Genomic DNA, 26111 nt, shown 5'->3' on the forward strand with positions numbered 1-26111 from the left:
GGTAGAGGGAAGGGGTCTGTACACTGGGGTTCTGACTCAAGTGAACAGCATGGTACAATGGTCCTGTGGTGGAGAGAGATCAACCTAAGTACTGAGAGAAGTCAAGTTCAGCTAAGGTGTCACAGAAGGGGGTACACATGGTCTTGAAATGTGATTGCGTGATAGTAGACCTTGTGGGCCATTTAACGGATTTGAGCCTCACGGGAGCACAGGAAGCTTTTGCGCTTGGACAGTGGGGGTGGGGGCAGGAGCTTTGAATAGGACGGAAACTGAAGCACTACATCCCACTGACGTTGAGATGTGAAGCATATCTGGTCAAAGAAAGAGGTGAGATGGGGGAAAGGCTATTGTGTTTTCTTATGATTCAGTTGAGTCTTCACTCGCCCTTGTGATGCTTAAAATTAGCAGTGTTTCATGCTCAGATGAGCCGCAGTTCCTAATAGGCAAGCATACTCAGGGTCACTGAATCAGCTTCCTCTAAATTCAAGGCAAAAAGTTCTTACCAGCCATCAGTGACAGCCCCATGTTTTTTTTACTCACTAATGTGTGTCCAGTGCCTAGGTTATAGTTGGTGTTTAAACATTAGAATGAGATGAAGGAGACAAGTATTCTTAGCTCTTTGGTTCTAGGTTTTAGAACATGTCTAATTAAAAAAAATGTAAATAGTTACATGTATAATGTAATGGTGATTTCAGAAGAAAACTCACAGTTTCAGTCTACCTTTTAACAAATACTCAATACATTTTGTGTTTTTTTGTTGTTTGTTTTGTTCTTATCTTGCCTAAACACTTGTCTGCCCATCCGCCTAGTGGAGTAATTTTGCCTGTGGCACATTTCTTATAAATATTCATTTAAACTTGAAAAAATCAAGAACTGTAGGGCAATACTTACATGTGTCGTGTGTGATGAAAAGCTAAGTTTATTAAATAATTTTCGATATAAGGGACAATGCATTGTATTTAAATCATTTTATCTAAACTATGAAAATGTCTGTCTTATAGATTAGGATTTTAAAATCTAGTCCTTCTCAAAAGAATGCTCACAAAATATTTATATAACCAGATTTTGTCTAGGTTCTTGACTTTGCTGTAGAAATGAATTTCAAGAGCACATAGGTTAGTTAGGCCAGTAATTTATTCAGGTAGGGAGGGAAGAGAAATGGGAGAAAATAACAGATCATGGTCCCAAGTAGAGAGGAAGGGCCTGAAAAGTAATAAAGTGGGCTGATTTACAGACTACAGTTTTCCATTATAGAATATAAATGCCCAGGTTTTAAACTTGCATAACCATCAGGGCAGGGGAAAAATGGCAAGAGCAGTGTTCAGAGGGCAGGAACAGGCACCGGGACAGGGCAAAGGCAAGAGAGCAAGAGAGAGAGATTCAGCCTTTGCGCTTGCCTTTTGAACCATTAATTATCCTATCCTTTTGCTAATGGCATGGGAGGAGTCCCGGCTGTTTGCTGTTTTGATTACCCCACCAATCAGTTCCCCCAGGAGTACCCAATAAGGCCCCTGGAGAATATCTGGGGCTTCTCCTGGCTTCCAGAGGAAATCTTGTTCTGAATGGCAGAATTTCATGAGGGTCTTCCAGCAACCATCTTGGAGGGGGTACCTAAGGACATATGGACTTCTTGCCAGGTTCCAGACCCATCTGATTCCCTATCTAGCCTGTTTCATTCCCCCATCAGAGAGTTTATACCTTTATTCTTAAAGGGGTGCTGAAGGGAGATGGTCTTTCTTCTGTAGCTACTTCCTGCTGGTTAGGGACAGTAAGCCGTACCTGACAAGGTATAAAACTCTGGCTCTTCTATCTCGGTTGGAGGAAGATGAATCTGGCACCCTGGGTAAAGCTGGATGAAGTTCCATATGGCTAACAAGATGTTGATTCTGGGAGAAATAAACTTGATTAGAATTTTGAGAATCTATGGTCCCAATAAGAGGATACTGGACCACAAAAGTAGAAAAGGTCAGGTGCCTGTAAAGGCTGCATCTTCCTGAAGTTGATGGGAAACAGTATTCTACCTTGAGTTATTTTATGCTGTTCTTAACTCTAGGGAGAGATTGCAGTAGTCAACAGGGCTTGGTATGAATTGCCAATCCCAGTTCTATGGTGGAGGAGAGGAATGAGAAAAGACATTGACCTTTTAGTTAAGCTACAGGAGGTGATAAAAGACAAGGTTTCTTAAGGGATATCTGGTTTGCCCTCCCCCTAACAACAGGCATCTGGGCTAGAGTTAGAGGAAACAGCTGACTCTCAGATGCTACTGAGCTTTTTCTCTTTAAGAGGGATTTCAGGCCATCCAATGACTGGAACTCATACATCTTGTCAGATGCTTCTGGTGAGCTGGCTTCACTCAGGATAACTGCACCAAGCTGGAAATTCCTTTAACTTCAGCAGCTGATGGAGTGATCAGAACTACAGAGTAAAGTTCCTTGCATTTTGGCTCTAATTGAGAGTGAGGCTTGTTTTCTTGCCAAGTTTTGATCAGAACCTGGTTTCCAGGTCCTAGGTGAGGAAAAGTTGCCCATGGACCATCTCAAATGGGCTAAGCTGAAGTGGGTCTTAGCCACCTTGTTTGCTGTTTCCCTTCTGGTGGGAAAACCCTTAGTCCTGGTAGGTTGCCATGTAGGTCTGTCAGTCCTCCCCTGGACGTGAGTGGGACAGATTCTGGAACAAGGGCTAGGAGGGATACCTGGGTTAAGCACATTCATTAACTACTTAGAAAATGAAGTTTACCTGGGCTTTTAGCATGTTCAGTGTTCCTCTGCATATGGTCTAGAATAGAAAAAATATCACCAAATCATCAGGCGTATATCTAGAATAGGATGTAGGTACAGTACTTAATATGAATTAATGTACTGCCCAATGCATAAGTTTCTCTCTGAACTGCAATTAATGAATTTAAGTTCCAGGTTTGCAATACGTTACATATTATCTCTCCGTGGGAGCGAGCCATAATGCCACTTGTGCTTAAATTCTACTCACAGTACTCTGGTGACCATTGCTTCACTTAGTATCTCCTTTACACAGCCAGTAGGCTGCAGCACCATTGACCCTAGAGAAAAGCTAGGAAGGTAAACTCCAGTATTTCACTGGTCTGGTGCATAGCACCCTTTGGCAGTATGAAACACTATCTGAAGGTGATATCCATCATACATTTGGCTAAATCAAGCCATCATTGGCTGCTGCAGGAGTTTGAAACTGCAACATAGTCTCCATCAACTTCAGGAGCACAACCAGAGATATAGTAGATACCTTTATTGTTTTAGGGGTCAGTGATCAACCTAGCCAATAACTCAAATGGAGAGGCAACCTGCAGTATATTGAAGGCCCGGTTTGAATGCACAAGATAGTTTGACAATGCTGAAGTCTATCTCTTGAACAACTTTGCAGCATTTCTCTGCTTTTCTAATGGCTGAATATTTATACATTAAATCCACTAGCAAGACAGTATTGGCCTTTAAAGACTTGTTTTTAGGTTACTTTTACTGTTACCCAATTTGCAACAGGTGAACCCCAAATCTGATTTCCTAGGCACAAGCAAACTGACAAAGTTAAACACAGATTTCAGAGTTGAACACAAAGTTAAGCACAGATTAAAATAGAGGAGAGAATATTATACTCCTAGCTCTTCTAGGAACTCTGACCTTAATTGATGCACATGAGGTTTCTTATTTTCTAGGATTGGTTTACTAGCCAATCTGAACTTTGGTCTCTATTCACACCTTTTATAGGCACAACCGAGTTTAAACTAATGGAAATTTGAGATATATTTCCTTATTTCTCTAAGGAGATTTAACATGAGGTTTCTGACCCTCAGATTTATCTGTCCTCCTCTTTCACACTGGTTTAACTAGAATTCAGGTTTCCATATAGAAACTGCTCTCAGCTATACTGTGGCCATGTAGACCAGCAGGAGGCAAATTTCTTGGTCTCTGAGGAGACACTCCTGTGGGGACCATGCCCATTATTCTAGGAAGAATGAAGAAGTGATTTTTAGTCGACTGCCCTAGCCAGTTCCAGTCAACTGACCTAGCCTTTAGTCAAGTCTGACTAAAACGTTTACCACTCCAAATAATTTGGAGCTGATACTCTGGTCTCAGCGTCCTGAGAATTTAATCCAGAGTCCTCCTAACGGGTGTTCCTGTAGCTGACTTAGGTCTTGGAGGATGCCTGAGAACTCCAAAGTTCAGGCCAAAGGGCCCCAGATGGATTAGTGGGAGACATTCTGAACAGTTACCCCAAATCAAAGTGCCTGAGATAAGTCTCAGGGGCCATGTGGCTGCCCTCTGAATGGAAGGGCCCAAGGCATGGGGGCCGTTCAGAGTTTACTGCTCTGGGTCTCGGCACCCCTGCATTCCAGGGTCTGAGACTGACTGCACGTTACCCAAACAGAAGCTCCTGAGATAAATGTCAGGGAACATTTGACTGCCCTCTGAATCGAAGTGCCCAAACTTCCAAGTCTTGGGGTACATTTAGAGTTGCTTCTCTGGTTCCCTCCACCCTGGGAATCACAGAGACCCTGCCACTGGGCATTTGCAGGGCCTTCTGGACTTGGAAGACAGAAGGAATAGATTGGATGAATATGCTCCTTCCTGTAGAAGGGGCAGAAAAATACTTCTTCCTCCTCTTCTTACAGAGGTCTTAAAAGTGTACTGTCTGGTAGTTTCCCAGTTAGACCAGCCATCAAAAATCCATTAAGTGATTAGAGGTCAATTGTTGTAGCTAACAGGCCTCGGGGCCCTGAGGCAATAACTTCCTCTCCAGCAAAAGCATTTTCAGTTTTACAGTTTTTAAGATATTCCAAAGCATTTCAACACAAACCTGTAATGAGAAATTCAGTAACAGGAAGTAAAGGTAAAATGTGGGTAATGGTTAATTATGAAGGAGCCCAGGCCTGCGAGCCCCCTGGAGAAAGGACTCCACGGCATCTTCTTTGGCCCTGCCTGCTGCTGCCTTCCCACCCGGTCCCAGACCAGGTAGCTGGGTGTGGTCAACAGGTAGGTGGGCCTGCAAAGGCATGGACCAGTGGGGGACCACAAACCCTGAGCTCCGAGTCACTGCCGAGGAGAGAGGGCGGGAGATGCAATGCGGCCAGCACTGAAGGTAAAGCCAAGGGCTGCTAAAAGGGCTTGAAAACGTGAAGCCTGCGGAGCTTGGCCGGGGGACTTCTGTCTTGGCAGGGCCCTGCTTTGGGCCCCTGCCCTGCACCCCAGCCCTCCCAACCAGGACCAGATCTCACAAGCCTGGGTGCACGGCATGGACACAGAGAGTTCCCACACCCCGGCCTATTCCATCCCAGAATTATGTCCTGTGGGGGCTCATAGGTGAACCCATCTAAAATGGGTAACCAGAAAACGGCATTAAACAGGCTGTGGGCCATAGTTTCACTCACCAATAAGCTCCTGGCTGGTTTTCCAAGTATATAACCAGATTATGTCTAAGTTCTTGACTGTGCTGCAGAAATGAATTTAAAGAGCACATCGAGTTAGTGAGGCCAGTAATTTATTACAGTAAGGAGGGAAGAGAAATGGGAGAAAATAACAGATCATGGTCCCAGGTAGAGAGGAAGGTCCTGACAAGTGATAAAGTGGGCGGATTTACAGACTACAATTTTCTACTATAGATTATAAATGCCCGGGTTTTACTTGCGTGACCATCATGGCAAGGGAAAAGTGGTGAGAGCAGGGTTCAGAGGGCAGGAACAGGCACACGACTGGCGCCAGGACAGGCACCGGGTCAGTGGAAGGCAAGAGAGAGTCGGCCTTTGCGCTTGCCTTTTGAACCATTAATTCTGCCCTTTTGCTAATGGCATGGGAGGAGCCCCAGCTAGTTGCAGTTTTGATCAATTATCCCACCAATCAATTCCCCCAGGAGGGCCCAGTAAGGCCCCTGGAGATATCCCAGGCTTCTCCTGGCTTCCGGGTGAAATCTTGTTCTGATGGCAGAATTTCAGGTGGGTCTTCTAGCAGTCATCTTGGGGGGGGGGGGGGGGGGCTTACCAGATGACACGTGGACTTCTTGCCAGGTTCCAGATCCATCTGATTCCCTATCCAGCCTGTTTCATTTAAACCACACTATACAGTAATAATTTTGTCATTTCCAAAGGATGAGTTGCCACACATATTCCTTTGTAATTTTTAGTCACTTCACCTGGAGGGTCAAGGGGAAGGTTCATGATGATAACTTTGAATCTCATTATTATCCCCCTGTCCCACAGAGTAGATTCTTTTCCCACATATTGTAGTTTGAGACCATTGTTTTATAATGAATATGAAAACTTTCAGACTGAAACTAGTTTGACTAATTCAGTGATCAATTTTTTTCCTGAACCTTTTTCCCCCTGTATTTTTTAATGTATAGTAGGATTTTGCAATAAAAGAAGTAGCCGTAAGGAAGCTTCTGAAGTTATCAATATAGAGAACACCTCTGCAAGAAGCAACAATGCCTGTAGAAGGAGGAAAATCTGATATGGAAAGAATTGGCCTCTTCAGTGAGATGGAATATATTTCTATTGGTGATAAATATGTGTCACTATTTAATCGTAAGTCTATTTGGTTTTCTTGACAGCCTGATAATGGATATTTTCTATATGAAATTTTGGATTTAATATTTAAGTTAAATGTTATTTTTAATCTGTATTTTAAAGCATTAGTTCTGTGTTTGATTAAATTTGTAACATTTTCAGAGATTAGCGTTGAAAGAACCTATTTTTCTAAGAGCAGGAAGCTCATTTAATGAACCACCCTTTCGCATTGCCCCATATGTAGTTTTACTCCTTTCCTAAGATGCAGGGCACTCCATTATGCAAACTGCATTGACATTTGCACTCAAGAAAACTATCCAAGGTTACTTTTATGGAAAAGGAAATGTTAAATGAATAATAGCCTAGGGAGTTTTAGAAAAGTCATAAATAATAAAAAGGGCTAAAGTAAATAAGCATTCTAAATGTCTCAAATTTTTGGCTACCCAATGACTGCTATGTAACAATGAAAAGAATACACTGGTATGGAAACACTTCCAAGATATAGTGTTAAGTAAAAAAGTAAGGTGGAGAATAATGTATACAGTATATTAGCACTAAAACTGAAAAAAGGATATATATGAAAATATTTGCTTGAATGTGACTAAGCATTCTCTGGAAAACAAAATTAATATCATTGGTTGCATGTGTGAGGAAGACTTATTGTAAAAATGTATATATTATTGGATTTGGAACCATGTGAATATTTTTAAAAATTAGTGATACAAATTCACATTTAAATAACCTGTTGAATTAAGGGTTATTTGCACTTCAAATAAGTTTTTTTCAAAAAGATTTATTTATTTATTTCTCTCCCCTTCCCCTCCCCCCCAGTTGTCTGCTCTCTGTGTCCATTCACTGTGTGTTCTTCTGTGATCACTTCTATCCTTATCAGCGGCACCAGGAATCTGTTTTTCTTTTTGTTGTGTCATTGTGTCAGCTCTCCATGTGTGTGGTGCCATTCTTGGGCAGGCTGCACTTTATTTCGCACTGGGCGGCTCTCCTTACTGGGCGCACTCCTTGCGTGTGGGGCTCCCCTTCGTGGGGGACACCCCTATGCAGGGGACACCCCTGCATGACACGGCACTCCCTGCGCATGGGCCAGCTCCACATGGGTCAAGGAGACCCACCCAGGGTTTGAACCGCGGACCTCCCATGTGGTAGGTGGACACCCTATCCATTGGGCCAAGTCCGCTTCCCTCAAAAAAGTCTTTACATTACTGAAGGACTCCCCAAATTCACCTCTCCAAGATCCAAATTATAAAGGAAATTTAGGTATTTATGAATACAGCCTTGCTTTGCTTTGCTTCCCTCCCCTCCCCTCCCCTCCCCTTTTCTTTTTCTTTTTCCTTTCCTTTCTTCCCCTCCCCTCCCCTTTCCTTTTTCTTTCTCCTTTCCTTTTGGTTTTGGTGCCTGTGTCTGAAGCTGCCAACTGTACTTGCTCATGCCTTCTCCTGCACACAGGCTCTCATTTGTCTTGGGTGTGTACCTGAGGGGATTGCTTCAATCTGAGTAATGCAGCGCCCTTCTTTTCAGGGATGCACGTCTCCAAAATCTCACACCAAGAGTGTTCTTAGTATATGGGTGGGGAAGCTTTGGATTAGATGACCTTTAAGATCTCTTTTAGCTCTAAAATTCACAGCCTATAACCAGGACCTTAATCTAAAATGTTTTCATAAAAACATAGATCTTATTGTTAATATGACTTTTAACACGAGCCTCTAGTGAACATTTTGAAATAGCATTTGAGAGCTCAACACTCATAATCAGCCCAAGTCACATTTTGAAACGTTCTTAGCTATTTTTCATGTCCTTTTGTTACTAGTAAGCTCAAAATTACCGTGTTTTTAATTTATTTTTAAAGGACCCTTTAATGAAACTGCAAGCAAAAATAGACAGATGCTACCGGGGGGATCCAAAGAAATGTCAAATCTCCAGCCAGGTTATTTTGACCCTCGTTTTGTAAGGATTTTTGAAGGTGAAGGCTATATAAACCTGAATCAAGTGAGAAGACGGCATATGATGGAAGAAGCCAAAAAAAATCTAAGCAAAGCCTTTCTCCCTAGTAGTGGAGATAAAAAGCCGTAAGTGTTGGAGGGAAATTTTTAGTTTTCCTGCACCGTTCTGTTCTCTAGCCTAAATTGAATGTTTTTCTACAGGATATACTTATGGAAGATTCATTTTAAAATATGATTCTTAGGGCAGTTTATCTTAGGCGGAGATATTTATATTGGATGATTAAGGCTGACAGTATTTTTAAGTTGATTCTCATTGTCACATTAAGTTTTGGATTATCTGTTTCACTGTCTCTATTAGTTTATGTAATAAAATTCAACTAAATAATGAAAATGAATTTGTTCAAAAACCTTGCAAGAATAAGGTTGGGGGGAAAATTTCCTTGGGTGATCATTATCTGTGTCCTTGACTTTTTCCCTGCACTATTTAAAACTTATAAAAAGTATACATAAAAAAAATAAAATTAGGATAAGCTCTTTTCTTAATGAAGAAGAGAATTTGTCAAAGATATTATTTTAAAATCAATGTAAAGATATATTGATGGGGTTTAACAACGTTTTTGTCATGAAATTGACATGACAATTGTCATATTACAATATATGTTCATAAATAGCAATTATTGAAAATGTATATCCTTTCCTAGTGAACCTTTATTAATATTGACGTCTTTCTAGTTTTTGAAAATTTTAACTCATATGTATAAGCAGTACAAATTTTGATTATAAGTTTTCATGTCTTATAAACCATTTTCTGATTATAACTTGTTTACTTCAATGAAAACTTGGGAATTAGAGACTATGACTGTTACTAGTGTTAGTTTTTCTTTTTATTGTGAAAAATTTAAAGAAAACATTTTTTAAAATAAAGTGCTGAAGTGAAAGAAGCCAGTCTGGGATGACTGTCAATCTATGGTTCCAATTATATGACATTCTGGAAAAGACAGAACTCTAGAAACAAGGAAAAGATCAGTGGTTGCCAGAGGCTCAGGAGAGGAGAGAAGGATTAGGTAGAGCACAGGGGATTTTTGGGCACAGACTGTTGTATATGGTACTATAATGATGGTTATATACTTTATGTGTTTGTCAGAACCCATAGAACTGTAAGACAAAAAAGTGAGCCCCACGTCAACTATGGACATAAGTTAATAGTCACCTGTCAGTATTGGTTCACCAATTGTAACAAATGCATCACGCTAATGAAAGATGTAACTAATGGGGGAAATTGTATTTGGGAAGGGGGGTGTGTTAATCATGGTTCTCTAGGGAAACAGAATCAGCAAGGGATAGCCATAAGAGATTTATCAGTCTCTCACACAGCTGTGGGAATGCACAAGTCCAGGTTCCGCAGGCAGGCTGCAACCAGGAGCTCTGATGAAAGTTCAGTGACGATTCTTGACAAGTTCTGGGAGATGCTGGCTGTCCAAAGAAGAGCTGGGAAATTCTCTGTCAATGCTGGAATCACATCCCCTTTTAAGGAATTCAACTGATTGGGTTAAGCGTCACTCATTGCTGATGGCAATCTCCTTGATTGATGTAATTATAACCAGCTATCTGTGATTTACCACTGCAGTAAAGTCAATGGTGACTAAAGTCCATAAATGCCCTTGTATTACAGTTAGCCCAGTGCTTGCTTGACCAAACAACTGGGCACAATTACCTGGCCGAGTTGACACAATAGCCTAACCATCACAGGGGTATATGGGAACTTTCTGTACTTTTTACTCAATCTTTCTGTAAACCTAAAACTGCTCTAAAAAAATGAAACTATTAATTTAAAACAAATAACAACAAAAAAGAAAAATAAGCCCACAAATTCTGGATGATAAACAGTTTAATGGTTACATAGATACTATAGGCCCAGAAAATGTAATATTAAAATTGCAGAAAAGAAAACGTTTGATTAATTTTTTCCTACAGTAAAGTATAAGTGTAAACCCAAAACAAAAAAAGTTACCACTGAAATTCCAATTAGAGAAGTTGTTGGTTTACAGAAAAATCAAGCCTAAAATAGAGTTCCCATTTACCACCCTATTATTAGCACCTTGCATTAGTGTGGAAAGTGTAGTTTCTAGTGAGTGGGTAGTCAGAAGAAATTAGCCATTTACTAACAAACTTCCCATAAGGTGTCTAGAAATTAATCTAAAAACACAAAAGGATCTATTTACTATAATAGTTAACTGGAATAATGGAACCCATTCTAATTTCTTAGAGAATGAAGAAATTTTGTTTATGTGGAACATTTAAAATAAGCATGAAATTAAATATATTTTTAAAACATGAAAAAGTAAAAGCCTATTATCTCAAGATTTATTACTTCGAAAAATTAGGAAAATTGTTTTTCTCATACCAAAGTCAGACAAGTCAGTTTCATTGCATATATCTTGCTCTTTTTAACAACAAAAAAACACAACACATATAAGATGTGGATTAGGAAGCTACTATGGAACAATAGGTGGTCCAGTTCCATCCTTCAGTGCACAGTCAAAGCCAAGAGAAAAATATCAGGCGCCTGGAAAGAATTTATATACAAACCCAGGAAAGAAAGGAACTGGATATGGGTAAGGTATTTTTAATAATCTCATATAATTTGTTTTGAACTTTAAAAAAAATTCAAAGTTCCTGAACTCTGATGTCACTATTACTAATTTTCCTTCCTTAGCTATGCAAACATTACCATAGGTAAACAGCTTCCACACTCCGTTGATTTCTATGATGCACCAAAAGTAAATTATAAGGTAAAATAATCTATTTTGAAATTTTCCCTACCCTTTCTCTTATTTGGCTAACTTAGAGAATTCACTTGTCATCTAATTATATTTTGTTTTGTTCTGTTCGTAATACTGGGACATGGCTGATGGATTGTTTGGATTGTGATAATATTTACCTTTTTAAAAAAAGATTTATTGTATTTATTTATTTCTCCCCATCCCCTTGTTGTTTTTCACTTGCTGTATTTTTCTTGTTTCTTTAGGAGGCACTGGGATTTGAACCAGTGACCTCCCATGTGGTAGGCTGGAGCCCAGTAGCCTGAGCCACATCCGCTTCCAATATTTGTCTTTTTTTGCAGGGGGGAGGGGTTTAACCGATTTTATTCTAGACTTTCCACGTTTTGTTTTTTGCTGGATCAATATTTATCTTTTTGATGTTTGATTTTCACCTCTTTCTACAGATCCTCTCAGCCTCTTTGCAAGATGAGTGTTAGCTTACCACATCTGACTTAAGTTTCTCTAAAGTAGTTATGTGATGTCTATCAACTTGGCCTGATCAACTATGTTTTTTTTTTTGTTTGTTTGCTTTTGTTTTAAAAATTTATTGTATTTATTTATTTCTCCCCACCTCCTTGTTTTTCACTTGCTGTGTCTGTTCATCTTCCTTGTTTCTTTAGGAGGCACCAGTAGCCGAACCCAGGACCTCCAATTTGGGAGGGAGGTGTCTAATTGCTTGAGCCACCTCTGCACCCTGCTTTGCTGTATCTCTCTTTCTGTTCTTCCTCCCTGTGACTCCTGTTGTGTCATCTTGTGGCAGCTCGCTTTGCCCGCCTGTCATGTCAGCTCACTGTCTTATTTAGGAGGCACTGGGAATCTCTCCTCCCTTTTTTGTGTCTCCCATTATGTTTTTTTCTTCTTGTGTCTCTTGTTGTGTCAGCTTGCCATGCCTGCCTGTCACACCAGCTCGCCATCTTCTTTAGGAGGCACCAGGATCTGAAACAGTGACCTCCCATGTGGTAGGTAGGAGCTCGATCACCTGAGCCACATCTGCTCCTCTCAACTATGTTATTTTAAGTAGAGGAGTCGTGTCCTAACCCTTAGCCATATTCCATTACACCCAAGTATCCTGTAACTACAGCAGTGGTGGTTAGGGTTAGGGTTAGGGTTTGGGCTGATCTCAATGGGGAAGAGGTGGGGGAATTGGATGGAGTGGTAGGGAGGAGAGAGAGAGAGGAAGGGAGGAAGTGCAAGAATGGGAGGAAGTGGTTCACTATTGGAAGGCAGAACTAAAAGATAAGATGTACTGGCATATGCCTCTTCCATCCACTTTATACAGTATTTAATTATGAGGAATCCTGTTCACTTAGGTGTAGAATGCCTACATGCGAATGAATAGAGGAACACTTATAAATTTTAGACCATTATCAACATAATTTAAAGAAAGTTGATAGTAATGAAAAGCCAAATTAGTTTGGACTTTAAGCAACAGAAATTAAATGGCAATCACTTTATTATTTTGTTGTTGTTATTTTTAAGATATGCAGGCATCAGCTCTTTTGTTGTGGAAATTTTAAATGGCATTAGGACTGTGGAACAGAAGAGTAGTGGCCAATTTTGCAAATGGCCATTTCCAAATAGAGGAAAAATGTTCTATTATATTGGGCAGGAAACTTGGTGGTTTGAAAACAAGCAGATCTTTTTTTTTTTTTAACTAGAGAAGTTATAGGTTTACAGAACAATCATGAATAAAATACAGGATTCCTATATACCACGCCATCACCAACATCTTGCATTGATGTGGAACATTTGTTACAATTGATGACAGTATTTTTTTGTAATTGTACTTTTTTTTGAAGAGTAGTTATCTTTCTTACAATTGATGAAAGATTATTAAAATAGTCCTATTAACTGTCATCTATAGTTTACATTAGGTGTATCTTTTCCATGTACCACCCTTTCATTAACACCTTGTATCAGTGTCATACATTTGCTATAATTCATGAAAGAACATTCTTATACTTGTACTATAAACTACAGTAGGGTTTTCTCTGTTATACCATCATATGTTTTACCTTTTAGTTTTTATTCTAGTAACATATATTTTAACCACATTCACCTACATGATTCAGTGCTATTAATTTAATTACAGTCATAATTGTGTGCTACTATCACCACCATTCATTTCCAAACCTTTTCAATCAACCTAAGTAGAAATTTTGTACAAACTAAGAATCAACTTCCCATTCTCTAATACCAATCTATCCCCTAGTAACCTATAGTCTAGATTCTAACTCTATGAATTTGTTTATTATAATTAGTTCATATCATTGAGCTCATACAATATTTGTCCTTTGGTGTCTGGCATATTTCACTCACCAAAAAGTCCTCAAGATTCATCTCTGTTGTCACATGCATCAGGACTTCATTCCTTTTTATAGATGAATAATATTCCATTGTGTATGTATACCACATTTTGTTTATCCATTCTTCTGTTGATGGACACTTGGATTGCTTCCACTTTTAGGCAATTGTGAATAATGCTGTTATTAATATCAATGTGCAAATAATCTGTTCATGTCCCTGCTTTCAATTCTGGGTATATATCTAGGAGGGGGCTTGCTGGGTCATATGGTAATTTTATATTTAGCTTCCTGAGGAACTTCCAAACTGTCTTTCATAGCAGCTACACCATTTTACATTCCCACCAGCTATGAATGCTTATTTCTTCACATCCTCTCCAACACTTGTAGTTTTCTATTTTTTTGATAGTAGCCATTCTTGTGGGTATGACATGATATCTTATTGTGGTTTTGATTTGCATTTCCCTAATAGATAGTGACTATTAGTCAGCCAAAGGGGTGCTGATGCAAAATACCAGAAATTGATTGGTTTTTATAAAGGGTATTTATTTGGGGTAGGAGCTTACAGATACCAGACCATATAGCATAAGTTACTTCCCTCACCAAAGTCTTTTTGGAGCAAGATGGCTGCCGACATCTACAAGGGTTCAGGCTTCCTGGATTCCTACATTCCTGGGGCTTGTTTTTCTCTGGGCTCAAGGTTCTTCCAGGGGCTTGCTTCTCCTTCCTCTGCATGCTGACTTCCCAGGGCTCCAGCTTAAGTCTTCAGCATCAAACTCCCACATCAAAACTCCAACATCAGAAACCCTTAACTGTCCTTTGCCATGCCTTATATCCATGAGTCCCCACCCACCAAGGGGTGGGGAGTCAACGCCCTACTGACACAATTACTTAAGTATACCTCTGAATCCAGTATAATCTCATATGCCCAGAGCAAAATATCAGTTTACAAACATAATCCAATATTCCCTTTTGAAATTCATCAATAATATCAAACTGCTACAGTGGTGTTGAGCATCTTTTCATGTGCCTTTTAGACATTTGCATTTCCTCTTTGGAGAAATGTCTAGTTAAGTTATTTGCCCATTTTTAAATTGGGTTGCTTGTCCTTTTTTTTTAAATTTTATTTTTTTTTATTGACTTTGTAATAATATTACATTAAAAATATATATGTGAGGTCCCATTCAACCCCACCCCCCCACCCCACCTCTCCCCCCCCCCCCCCAGCAACACTCATTCCCATCATCATGACACATCCATTGGATTTGGTAAGTACATCTTTGGGCACCTCTGCACCTCATAGTCAATGGTCCACATCATGGCCCATACTCTCCTCCATTCCATCCAGTGGGCCCTGTGAGGATTTACAATGTCCAGTGATTACCTCTGAAGCACCATCCAGGGCAGCTCCATGTCCCAAAGACGCCTCCACCGCTCATCTCTTCCTGCCTTTCCCCATACCCATCAGCCACCATGTCCACTTTTCCCAATCCAATGCCACCTCTTCTATGTGGACATTGGGTTGGTTGTGTCCATTGCATCTCTATGTCACGAGGAGGCTCAGATTCCACATGGATGCTGGATGCAGTCCTCCCACTTTCAGTTGTAATCACTCTAGGCTCCGTGGTGTGGTGGTTGTCCTTCTTCAACTCCATCTTAGCTGAGTGTGGTAAGTCCAATAAATCAGATTGTAGGTGCTGGAGTCTGTTGAGGCTCAGGAACTGGCTATCACATTGTCAGTCCAGAGATTCAAATCCCCTAAATATATCTTAAACCCCAACATTAACTGCACCTCCAGCACATTAGCATGAAAGTCTTATGAAGGAAGATCCCATCTGAGTCCAGATTCATCACACATAAACACCATTTCCAAAGAGGGGCCATCTGACCTGGTAGTTAACCCCATCGGCCATGACCATAACTCCCATGGGTCTCTTTAGCCCTCAAAGGAACCAATATCTGGGGGTTGCATCTGCTTTATCTGTCTCTCTGACTCTGCTCAGTTGTGCATGAGGGCAATCCTTCTGCCAGCCTCCAGACTCTTTTTTAGAAACTCGTAGCCATATAAACTCATTTCTCCTTTCCATTTCCCCCTTACTTTAGGTCAAACAGCATTTTAAAGTCATGTTATTTTATGTAGACATGGATATTCTGCTGATCCGCATTGAACCTTCCGTTTAAGGTCATTTTCCAGTTGCATCATCAGTTGGTAGTTGATAGTGGTCCCTCGGTGCCAGGGAGGCTCATCCCCGGGTGTCATGTCCCACGCTGGGGGGAAGGCATTGCATTTACATGCTGAGTTTGGCTTCGAGACTGGCCACATTTGAGTAACATGAAGGCTGACAGGAGGAAATTCCCAGGCACAATGTTGCTCTAGGCCTTGTTCTTATTTTAGGCTTATCAGCTCACAAGCATAGTCATTAGCATCAGGGGCTCACTGTTGAACCCTCACTCCCTCCCGGTCCCCGCCGCTGTACCTGGGAGACTGTCGCTGCTCCCCTAGGGACCACGACAGAGCACCAGTGGCCAGGAACCCAGTACGCCCCCTGCTGTGGTTTTTAATTGTTGCCACTATGAGTATATCCAAACATTACCATGCACCCTGGACATATGTTCTGTACAGCTCCCTGTCAGCCATATATCACCTGTCATTGGTATCCCATACCAGTATCCCTCCATTGCCATTGTTGAAACACTCTGTGATCCAGAACTCCCCGAAATTTGAAGCCCAATATGATGTCATGGTCCCTTACTAGGGAATGGCTTATAGCGATGGGTTTAAAGGTTAGATAAAGAACTTGGATAAAGTTAGATAAAGAACTTAGATAAAGAATGTTGACTTGAAAAAATTCTACATCCTATCTTTTCTTTTTTTTTTTTTTTCCCCCTAATTATTCAGCTTCTCTTCACAGGAGTCCTAGACCACAGCAATGCATATATATAATATACAGCACTCCCATACATCCACCACAAAACGTTTTTCCTTCCACAGCGATACTCTTACACCCTATTCACATCATATTTACTTAACGTGTTGTACAGAGTCTGAGACATTAGCTTTCTAACAAGGTGATATCTGTGCTTACATTATGGTGCATACTTTAGGACACAGTTCTTTACATTCTTAGTTATCCTATGTTTTACATTATGGTTTACATTATCAGTCTGTCATCTCCTATATGTTATGGTGTAATATTACATGTTTTATATCCATCCTTGTGTACTCTCAAGAAACTCCTCTCTTACCCCCCATTTACCTTGGTTCCACACATTTAACGTTCATTTTCCCTTCCACCTTGGTGCCCACAGTGACAGCCAACCTCCGTTTCCTGAGGAGCCACTTCCAGAGATAGATGGAATAGTGTTCAGGGCCTAACTTGCTCAACTGCCCCAATGCCCTGGGAGCCACCCTTTCTCTCGAGGGATACAGTTCCCTCTATTTGGTAGCATTAGTCCTCCCCAGGATGTGGGTCTACCCCCACTCTCACTACTTGGGTTTCTACCCCATGGTGACACCCACTCTGGCAGAATGAGCATTTAGACATTCCCCAGGAGCCCATCCTGCATCAGACCCTCCCCTCCGAGCATTCTAAACAGGTAACCCTCTTTATTATATTTTGATATGATTTTCTCGGCATTTTACTCTCCACCAACACCTGACCCTCTCCTGTGTTCGTATGCTACCCCTCCCTCCCCCCACTTTTGGGCAATGTTACCCATCCGTCCCTCCCCAGCCACCCTCAAACCCGCAAAGCCCCAACCAAAGGCAACCCCTTGCCCCCCTTTTATCTCTTCTTTGTGTTCATACTTACCACCATCTCGTCTTAAATTCCACCCCTGCAGACATCGGCTCATATCCTTCCTCCACCCTCCGATTTCCTGTAAGCCTATCATTCAGTCTCTTGCTATCTAGGGCAGCTTGTTTATTTCATATCATTGAGGTCATGTAGTATTTGTCCTTCAATGTCTGGGTTGCTTCACTCAACATAAGGTTCTCAAGATTCATCCATGTTATCACATGTGTTTGTAGTGTGTTTGTTCTTACAGCCGAGTAGTATTCCATTGTGTGTATATACCACATTTTATTGATCCACTCATCTGTTGATGGGCATTTGGGTTGATTCCAACTTTTGGCAATAGTGAACAATGCTGCTATGAACATTGGTGTACATATATCGGTTTGTGTCCTTGTTTTCAGTTCTGCTGGGTATATACCCAGCAGTGGTATTGCTGGGTCATATGGCAAATCTATGGGTAGTTTTTTGAGAAACCGCCATACTGTCCTCCAGAATGGTTGGATCCTTCTGCATTCCCACCAGCAGTGGATGAGTGTTCCCCTTCCTTCACATCCTCTCCAGCACTTGTATTCTTCTGTTTTTTTCATGGCTGCCAATCTTATGGGTGTAAGATGGTATCTCATTGTAGTTTTGATTTGCATTTTACTGATAGCTAGAGATTTGGAACATTTTTTCATGTGCTTTTTTGCCATTTGTATTTCTTCTTCGGAGAAGTGTCTGTTTAAGTCTTTTTCCCATTTTTTAAATGGGTTGTTTATCTTTTTATTTTCAAGATATAGAAGTTCTTTATATATGCAAGTTATAAGTTTCTTATCAGATATATGATTGCCAAATATTTTCTCCCATTGTGTGGGCTCCCTTTTTACTTTCTTGACAAACTCCTTTGAGGCGCAGAAGGCTTTAATTTTGAGGAAGTCCCATTTATCTATTAGTTCTTTTGCTGCTCGTGCTTTTGGTGAGATATTCATAAATCCATTTCCTATTACAAGGTCCTGTAGATGTTTCCCTACACTGCTTTCTAAGGTTTTTATGGTCTTGGCTCTTATATTTAGGTCTTTGATCCATCTTGAGTTGATCTTTGTATAAGGTGTGAGATGGTAATCCTCTTTCATTCTTCTGCATATGGCTATCCAGTTCTCCAGACACCATTTGTTGAATAGGCCACTCTCTCCCAGTTGAGAGAGTTTGGTGGCTTTATCGAATATTATGTGGCTGTATATGTGAGGTTCTATATCAGAGCTTTCAATTCGATTCCATTGGTCTATGTGTCTCTCCTTATGCCAATACCATGCTGTTTTCACCACCGTAGCTTTGTAGTATGTTTTGAAGTCAGGTAGTGTGATTCCTCCAATTTCGTTTTTCTTTTTCAGTATGTCTTTGGCTATTCGGGGTCTCTTTCCTTTCCAAATAAATTTCATAGTTAGTTTTTCTAGTTCCTTAAAGAAGGCTGCGTTGATTTTTATTGGGATTGCATTGAATGTGTAGATCAGTTTTGGTAGGATAGACATCTTAATAATGTTCAGTCTTCCTATCCATGAACAAGGAATAGTCTTCCATTTATTCAGGTCTTCTTTGATTTCCTTGAACAATCTTGTATAGTTCTCGGTGTATAAGTTCTTTACCTCTTTAGTTAAATTTATTCCTAAGTATTTGATTTTTTTATTTACTATTGTGAATGGTATTTGTTTCTTGATTTCCTCCTGATCTTGCTCCTTATTGGTGTACAGAAATGCTACTGATTTTTGCGCATTGATCTTATAACCTGCGACTTTACTAAACTCATTTATGAGTTCTAGAATCTTCGTTGTAGATCTCTCAGGGTTTTCTATGTATAGAATCATGTCATCTGCAAATAATGAAATTTTGACTTCTTCCTTTCCAATTTGAATGCCTTTTATTTCTGGTTCTTGTCTCAGTGCTCGAGCAAGTACTTCTAAGACAGTGTTAAATAGGAGCGGAGACAGTGGGCATCCTTGTCTTGTTCCTGAGTTTAGAGGGAAGGAGTCTAGGATTTCTCCATTGTAAACAATATTGGCTTTAGGTTTTTCATATATACTCTTTATCATGTTCAAAAAATTTCCTTGTATTCCAATCTTTTGGAGTGTTTTTATCAAGAAAGGGTGTTGTATTTTGTCAAATGCTTTTTCTGCATCAATAGATATAATCATGTGATTTTTTTCCTTCAATCTGTTTATATGGTGTATTACGTTGATTGATTTTCTTATGTTGAAGCATCCTTGCATACCTGGGATGAATCCCACTTGGTCGTGGTGTATAATACGTTTAATGTGTTGTTGAATACGATTAGCAAGTATTTTGTTAAGTATTTTTGCGTCTAGGTTCATTAGAGAAATTGGTCTGTAATTTTCCTTTCTTGTGATGTCTTTGTTTGGCTTTGGTACTAGGGTAATGTTGGCATCATAGAAGGAGTTGGGTAATGTTCTTTCTGTTTCGATGTTTTGGAATAGTTTCAGCAGGATTGGTGTCAGTTCTTTCCGGAATGTTTTGTAGAATTCACCTGTGAAGCCATCTGGCCCTGGGCTCTTCTTAGTTGGGAGATTTTTAATAACTGATTCTATCTCTCTGCTTGTGATTGGTTTGTTAAGATCATCAATTTCTTCTTTCGTCAATATGGGCTGCTTATGTGTTTCTAGGAATTTGTCCATTTCCTCTAGATTGTCATTTTTGTTGGAATATAGTTTTTCAAAATATCCTCTTATGATAGTCTTTATTTCTGTGGGGTCAGTGGTGATATCGCCTTTCTCATTTCTTATTTTGTGTATTTGCATCTTCTCTCTTTTTTTCTTTGTTAGTGTTGCTAAAGGTTTGTCAATTTTGTTAATCTTCTCAAAAAACCAGCTCTTGGTCTTGTTTATCTGTTCAAGTGCTTTCTTATTTTCTATTTCATTTAGTTCTGCTCTTATCTTTGTTATTTCCTTCCTTCTTCTTCCTGTTGGGTTACTTTGTTGTTGTTTTTCTAATTCCTTCAAATGTGCAGTTAGTTCTTCAATTTTTGCTCTTTCTTCTTTTTTGATATATGAATTTATGGGTATAAACTTCCCTCTCAGTGCTGCTTTTGCTGCATCCCATAAATTTTGGTATGTTGTGTTATCATTATCATTTGTTTCAAGGTAGTCATTGATTTCTTTTGAGATTTCCTCTTTGACCCACTGTTTTTCTAAGAGTGTGCTGTTTAATTTCCAAATCGTGGTGTGAAATCTGGGCTTCTGTCCCTTGCAAATCTCCAGCTTGACTCCACTGTGGTCAGAGATAATGTTTTGTATGATTTCAATCTTTCTGAATTCGTTCAGCCTTTCTTTGTGGCCTAGCATATGATCTATCTTGGAGAATGATCCATGTGCGCTTGAGAAAAACGTATATCCTGCTGTGTTTGGGTGTAGCGATCTATATATGTCTATTAGATCGAGCTCCTCTAATATACTATTCAGATGTTTTGTTTCTTTGGTGATTCTCTTTTGAGATGTTCTGTCCAGAGTTGATAGTGGTGTATTAAAATCCCCCACTATAATTGTAGATGTATCTATTCTTTCACTTAGTTTTTCCAGCATTTGCCTGACGTATTTAGAGGCACCCTTGTTAGGGGCATAGATATTTATGATTGTTCGATCTTCTTGACAGATTTTCCCTTTCACTAAAATGTAGTATCCTTCTTTGTCTCTCACAATTGTTTCACATTTAAAGTCTATTTTGTCTGATATTAATATAGCTACTCCTGCCTTTTTTTGGTTATTGTTAGCTTGTATGATTGTTTTCCAGCCATTCACTTTCAATCTCCATGCATCTCTGGGTCTAAGATGTGTCTCTTGTAGACAGCATATGGATGGGTCATATTTCCTTATCCATTGTCCCAGTCTGAATCTTTTGATAGGTGAGTTTAATCTGTTGACATTCAGTGTTATTACTATCAAGGAATTATTTGTGTTAGCCATATTTTGATTGGATTTGTGTTTGTCATATTTTGTTTGTATATCCTTTTTGTCTTTTTTGTTGTTGTTGTTGGTCTTATACTCTCCTCCAACTCTGCCTTTCCTGTTTTTTCCTTTCTTCCTGCAGAACTCCCTTTAGAATTTCTTGAAGGGGAGGTTTCTTGTTGGTATACTCTTTCAGTTTCTGTTTGTCTGCGAATATTTTGAACTCTCCATCATGTTTGAATGCTAGTTTAGCTGGATAGAGTATTCTTGGTTGGAAATTTTTTTCCTTTAGTACCTTGACTATATCATACCACTGCCTTCTTGCCTCCATGGTTTCAGAAGAGAAATCAGCACTTAATCTAATTGAGCTTCCCTTGTATGTGATGGTTTTCTTTTCTCTTGCTGCTTTTAGGATTTTCTCTTTGTCTTGAGCATTGGATAATTTGACAAGTAAATGTCTTGGGGTGGGCCTGTTGGGGTTTATGACTTGTGGAGTGCGCTGTGCTTCTTGGATATGCACATCTGTCTCTTTCAGTAGATTTGGGAAGTTTTCAGCCATTATTTCCTGCAGCACTCCTTCTGACCCCTTTCCCTTCTCTTCACCTTCTGGAATGCCTATAATACGTATGTTTGATCATTTTGCATTGTCATTCAGGTCCCTAAATCCTAACTGGATTTTTTTCTATCTTCTTATTGACCCCTTCTACTATCTGTTTGATTTCTGATGTACTGTCTTCCACATCACTAATTCTCTGCTCTGTCTCTTCTAGTCTGCTGATATTTGCTGCAAGTGTATTTTTGATTTCTTGAACTGTGGTGTTCATTCCCATCATATCTGTTATGTTTTTGCGTATGTCTGCAATTTCCCCTCCAAGTGATGTCTTCATGTTGTTAACCTCTTTCATTACTTCGTCAAATTTGTCGGTGATAAATGTTCTGAGATCTTTCATTGCTTGTGCCAAGTTTTGCTCCCCTTCGTGATTATTGGTTTGTTGATTGGATTCAGCCATGTTTTCCTGATTACTGGTTTGGTTTGTAGATTTTTGTTGCTTTCTGGTCATCTCTTTATTTTGACGGATTTAATCAGTTCCTTAGCTTCTTTATCTGCTCTTGGAGGTTAATTAGCTGTTATTTTTGCATAGGTGTTATATCTTCTCTTTGTCACTTTTTTCTTCTTATTCTAGTTACTTGTTGTTGGTTAAGTTCACTTTAAAGGAAAGTATTAGTGTTGGGGAAAGGCAATTGTGTAAGCAAGGGAAAAGTGTAAAGTAGTATTGTTAATATATGTTAACAAAGCAAGAATATGAGATCTGGGAGGATGGAGGTTAGATTCATGTAAATTGTGTAGAGTTATAGCAGTAGGTAGAGTACCTATTATAAGGTAGATGATTGAATATGGTAGGAATATGGTATGAGCTAAAAAGCTATTGATTTCGTGAGAGAGGGAAAGAGAAAAGAAAGGTAATAGTTTCAAGAGTGGATAACAGACAGAAAACAGAACATAGGTATTAGAAATTAAGACTTAGACCCTTTGTGGATCGAAGAAAAGGAGGTGGGAGGTGGAATATAGGAGAGCCAGTAGATGGTGGCAGATATCAAGATGTAGGGGAAAGAGGATAGTGTAGGTAGCCTAAATCAGTTCACACAGAAATGAGGCAGTGAAGGATGAGAAAACCCAGCGAATGTGAGGTGTTTCCTGCTGCACCTATTGTATAATTGAGTTAAAATAAACTAAGTAGAATATGAGGGCAAGAGGGAGAGAGACAACAGAATAAAAAGGGGGAAAAAAAAAGGGGGGGGGAGGAAGGGACGAGAGGAAGAAAGGAAAAGAGTGTGGCCAGGGGTGGGGAACAGGTAGGGGAAAGAAGAAAAAAATAAACAAAAACAGATATACATGAACCAGAATTAAAACACCCACTACACAGCACCTACCACACACACACACAAAAAAACAAAAAAAACAAACCCTTAAATAACTGAGTAAAAAAAGACTTTGGGGGATACGCTGTGAGAGAAGACTAGGGGATAATGCGGTATTAGCAATCAGGAAATTGAAAAAAGTAAAGAATAAGTCAAAATGAAAATAAAAACAAAACAAAATGAAACAATAAAGAAAAAACGCCAACGTTGAAGGCTAGGGCATTTAAGGACCTCAGATGGACCTCAGTGCGTGATGGATTCAGGGATGGAAAGTCTGAGATATTGAGGACTCAAGAGGTGTGAGTCTCTGCAGTGTGGGCCACCAGAATTTAGGGAATTCAGACCTGGCAGCCTCCAATCTCATCAACAGGAAGCCTGCGAGCCCCGCAGTGTAACACAGCCCTCCGGGATCCCCACAGTTGGGTGCCAACCCTATGGGGGAAGTCAGATCCGCAAACTCTATATTGTGAGTGAACCCTGCAATTCACTTTGCTGGGATCATAAGTACGTTATCTTTCATTTGAGTTTTGGACAGCTCCCGTCCTGTGATTCCAAACCACTGCCACTAGAGGGCGCCTCTACACCGCAGCCACTTTACTAGTACAGATCCGAAGCCCGGCCAGTGACGCGGAAAACGGATTCCAATACCAGAATTCTCAAGCTTCGCAGAATATTCCTTAATCTGCTTCCAGACGTGTCCCCCCCCCTTGCCGCAGCCTAGATCAATTTTCCAATTACTTCTCTTTATTGCCTACAGCCTATTTGGGTTGGAGAACGGTTACCGGGCTTTTGGGGGCGGGGCTTCAGGCGGAAGCGCTATTGTTTATATTCGCACTCAAAAGTTTCTCCCGCTTCACAACAAAACACCGTCTATCTTCCGAAATCGATCCACAAAGGCGATCTGTCACATCAACCTGTCAACAGCTCACCCAGAGCTCCCGAACTCCTTAGCCCTTCAGAGTCATCTAAAAGCGGAGCTGCCGGGCAGGACCGCGGTTCCCCCCACCCCCAACAGGGAGGAACCCATGTGCGTGGGTCTCACCTGCGGGCAATAGAACCCAAATTATATCTACTAGACCAATCCTCTCCGTTACCTTTCCACCCAATCGATGTCCCAACACTTCTGCCCTGCAAAAATCCCAAAAAAGCCTCGCCTTGGAGAACCTGCCGCCGCGCCCAGCCGTCTCTTCCCGGGACAGACCACAAAGGCAAGTTTACTCAGCGACCATCTTGTCTCCTCCCCTGCTTGTCCTTTTATTGTTGTAGGATTTCTTTATATAGTCTGGATAGTAAACCCTTATTGGATATGTGGTTTCCAAATATTTCCTCCCTTTGAGTAGGTTATCTTTTCACAAAAGTGAAAAGGCTTTCATGCAGAAATGTTTTTAATTTTGATGAAGTCCCAGTTACCTATTTTTTTTTCTTTTGTTGCTTGTGCTTTGGATATAAAGTCTAAAAAGCCATTTATATTAGTCAGCAAAGGGATGCTGATGCAAAGTACCAGAAATCTGTTGGCTTTTATAAAGGGTATTTATTTGGGGTTCAAGTTTACAGTTACAAGGCCCTAAAGAGTTCAACTCAAACTGCTTTCTCACCAGAGTCAGTTGCCACTTTTTGAAGCAAGATGGTTGCTGATCTCTGCCTGGTCTCTCAGGGCTTCCTGTATCAGTCTCTGGCATAGGGCTCATTTCTTTCTGGGTCTTCTCAGCTGCTGAGCTGCTCTGTTCTCTTCAGCTGTAAACCATCAGGTGAATGGCTCATCTCTCCTCCTTTGTCTTCAGGATCAAACTGACAAAGTTCTCTCCTCTTCCATGTGTCTTCTTGAGTGAGTGTGTGTTTATATTAGCCCACCAAGGGGGCAGGGACTCAACCCAAGACACGCCTTACTGTGGTCGAATCAAAGCCCGAACCTTAGCAGGTAATTGAATCAAGGGCTCCTCAACTGAATCCAACAGAATCAAAAGTATTATACCCAGAATAGATTAGTTTAAAAACATAATCTTTCTCTTTTTGGGGTTCATAAATAATCTCAAACTGCCACACCATTGTCTAACAGAAGATCCTGAAGATACTTCTCTACATTTTCTTCTAAGAGTTTTGTAGTCCTATTTCTTTTATTTAGGCTGAGGAAGTAGAGAGTTGACACATTACTGCCAGGCTTCAGTGCTCAACTGGCAAACCGAAGGCTTTAAGTCTGTGAACAATAACGTTAATGAGGGCGTGTTGATTTCATGTAACCATATGGCTTGCCTCTGGTGTCTGGATATCCCAAGGTCCTTCAGGAGCACTTTTGTTTGAGGTTTTTTTAAAAAAAGATTTATTTATTTATTTAATTCCCCTCCCCCTCTCCCCCGGTTGTCTGTTCTCTGTGTCTATTTGCTGCATCTTGTTTCTTTGTCCGCTTCTGTTGTCGTCAGCGGCACGGGAAGTGTGGGCGGCACCATTCCTGGGCAGGCTGCACTTTCTTTCGCGCTGGGCGGCTGGGCGGCTCTCCTTACGGTGTGCACTCCTTGCGTGTGGGGCTCCCCTACGCAGGGGACACCCCTGCGTGGCAGGGCACTCCTTGCGCGCATCAGCACTGCGCATGGGCCAGCTCCATACAGGTCAAGGAGGCCCGGGATTTGAACCGCGGACCTCCCATGTGGTAGACGGATGCCCTAACCACTGGGCCAAGTCCGTTTCCCTTGTTTGAGGTTTTGTTTACTGTGGCAGTTTGTGAAATCTGCATGAAACCAGCATAAGTGTAACCTCTGGAATGACCTTCTTGCTTTCTTTGAAATTTCTTAGCCATAAAAACTCTATTTTATTTTATATTTCCCCCTTTTGATCAAGGTCTTTCTCCGAATGCATCACTGA

At 40.5% G+C, this 26111-nt stretch overlaps 1 protein-coding gene across 1 annotated transcript in view; it reads left to right on the forward strand.

The window, feature by feature from the left end:
• The first annotated feature begins 6364 nt into the window (after positions 1–6364).
• The window catches only part of CFAP96 (cilia and flagella associated protein 96), a 67126-nt gene continuing 47379 nt past the window's right edge, over positions 6365–26111 (forward strand). Inside the window, exons 1-4 of the mRNA XM_004457786.3 lie at positions 6365–6544; positions 8388–8607; positions 10959–11096; positions 11198–11273. Of these exons, the coding sequence (XP_004457843.1) occupies positions 6445–6544; positions 8388–8607; positions 10959–11096; positions 11198–11273 (534 nt within the window). The 5' untranslated portion in view covers positions 6365–6444. The remainder of the gene's footprint in view (positions 6545–8387; positions 8608–10958; positions 11097–11197; positions 11274–26111) is intronic.

This window comes from Dasypus novemcinctus, chromosome 29 (genome assembly GCF_030445035.2).
Source record: "Dasypus novemcinctus isolate mDasNov1 chromosome 29, mDasNov1.1.hap2, whole genome shotgun sequence".
NCBI classification, from domain to species: domain Eukaryota; kingdom Metazoa; phylum Chordata; class Mammalia; order Cingulata; family Dasypodidae; genus Dasypus; species Dasypus novemcinctus.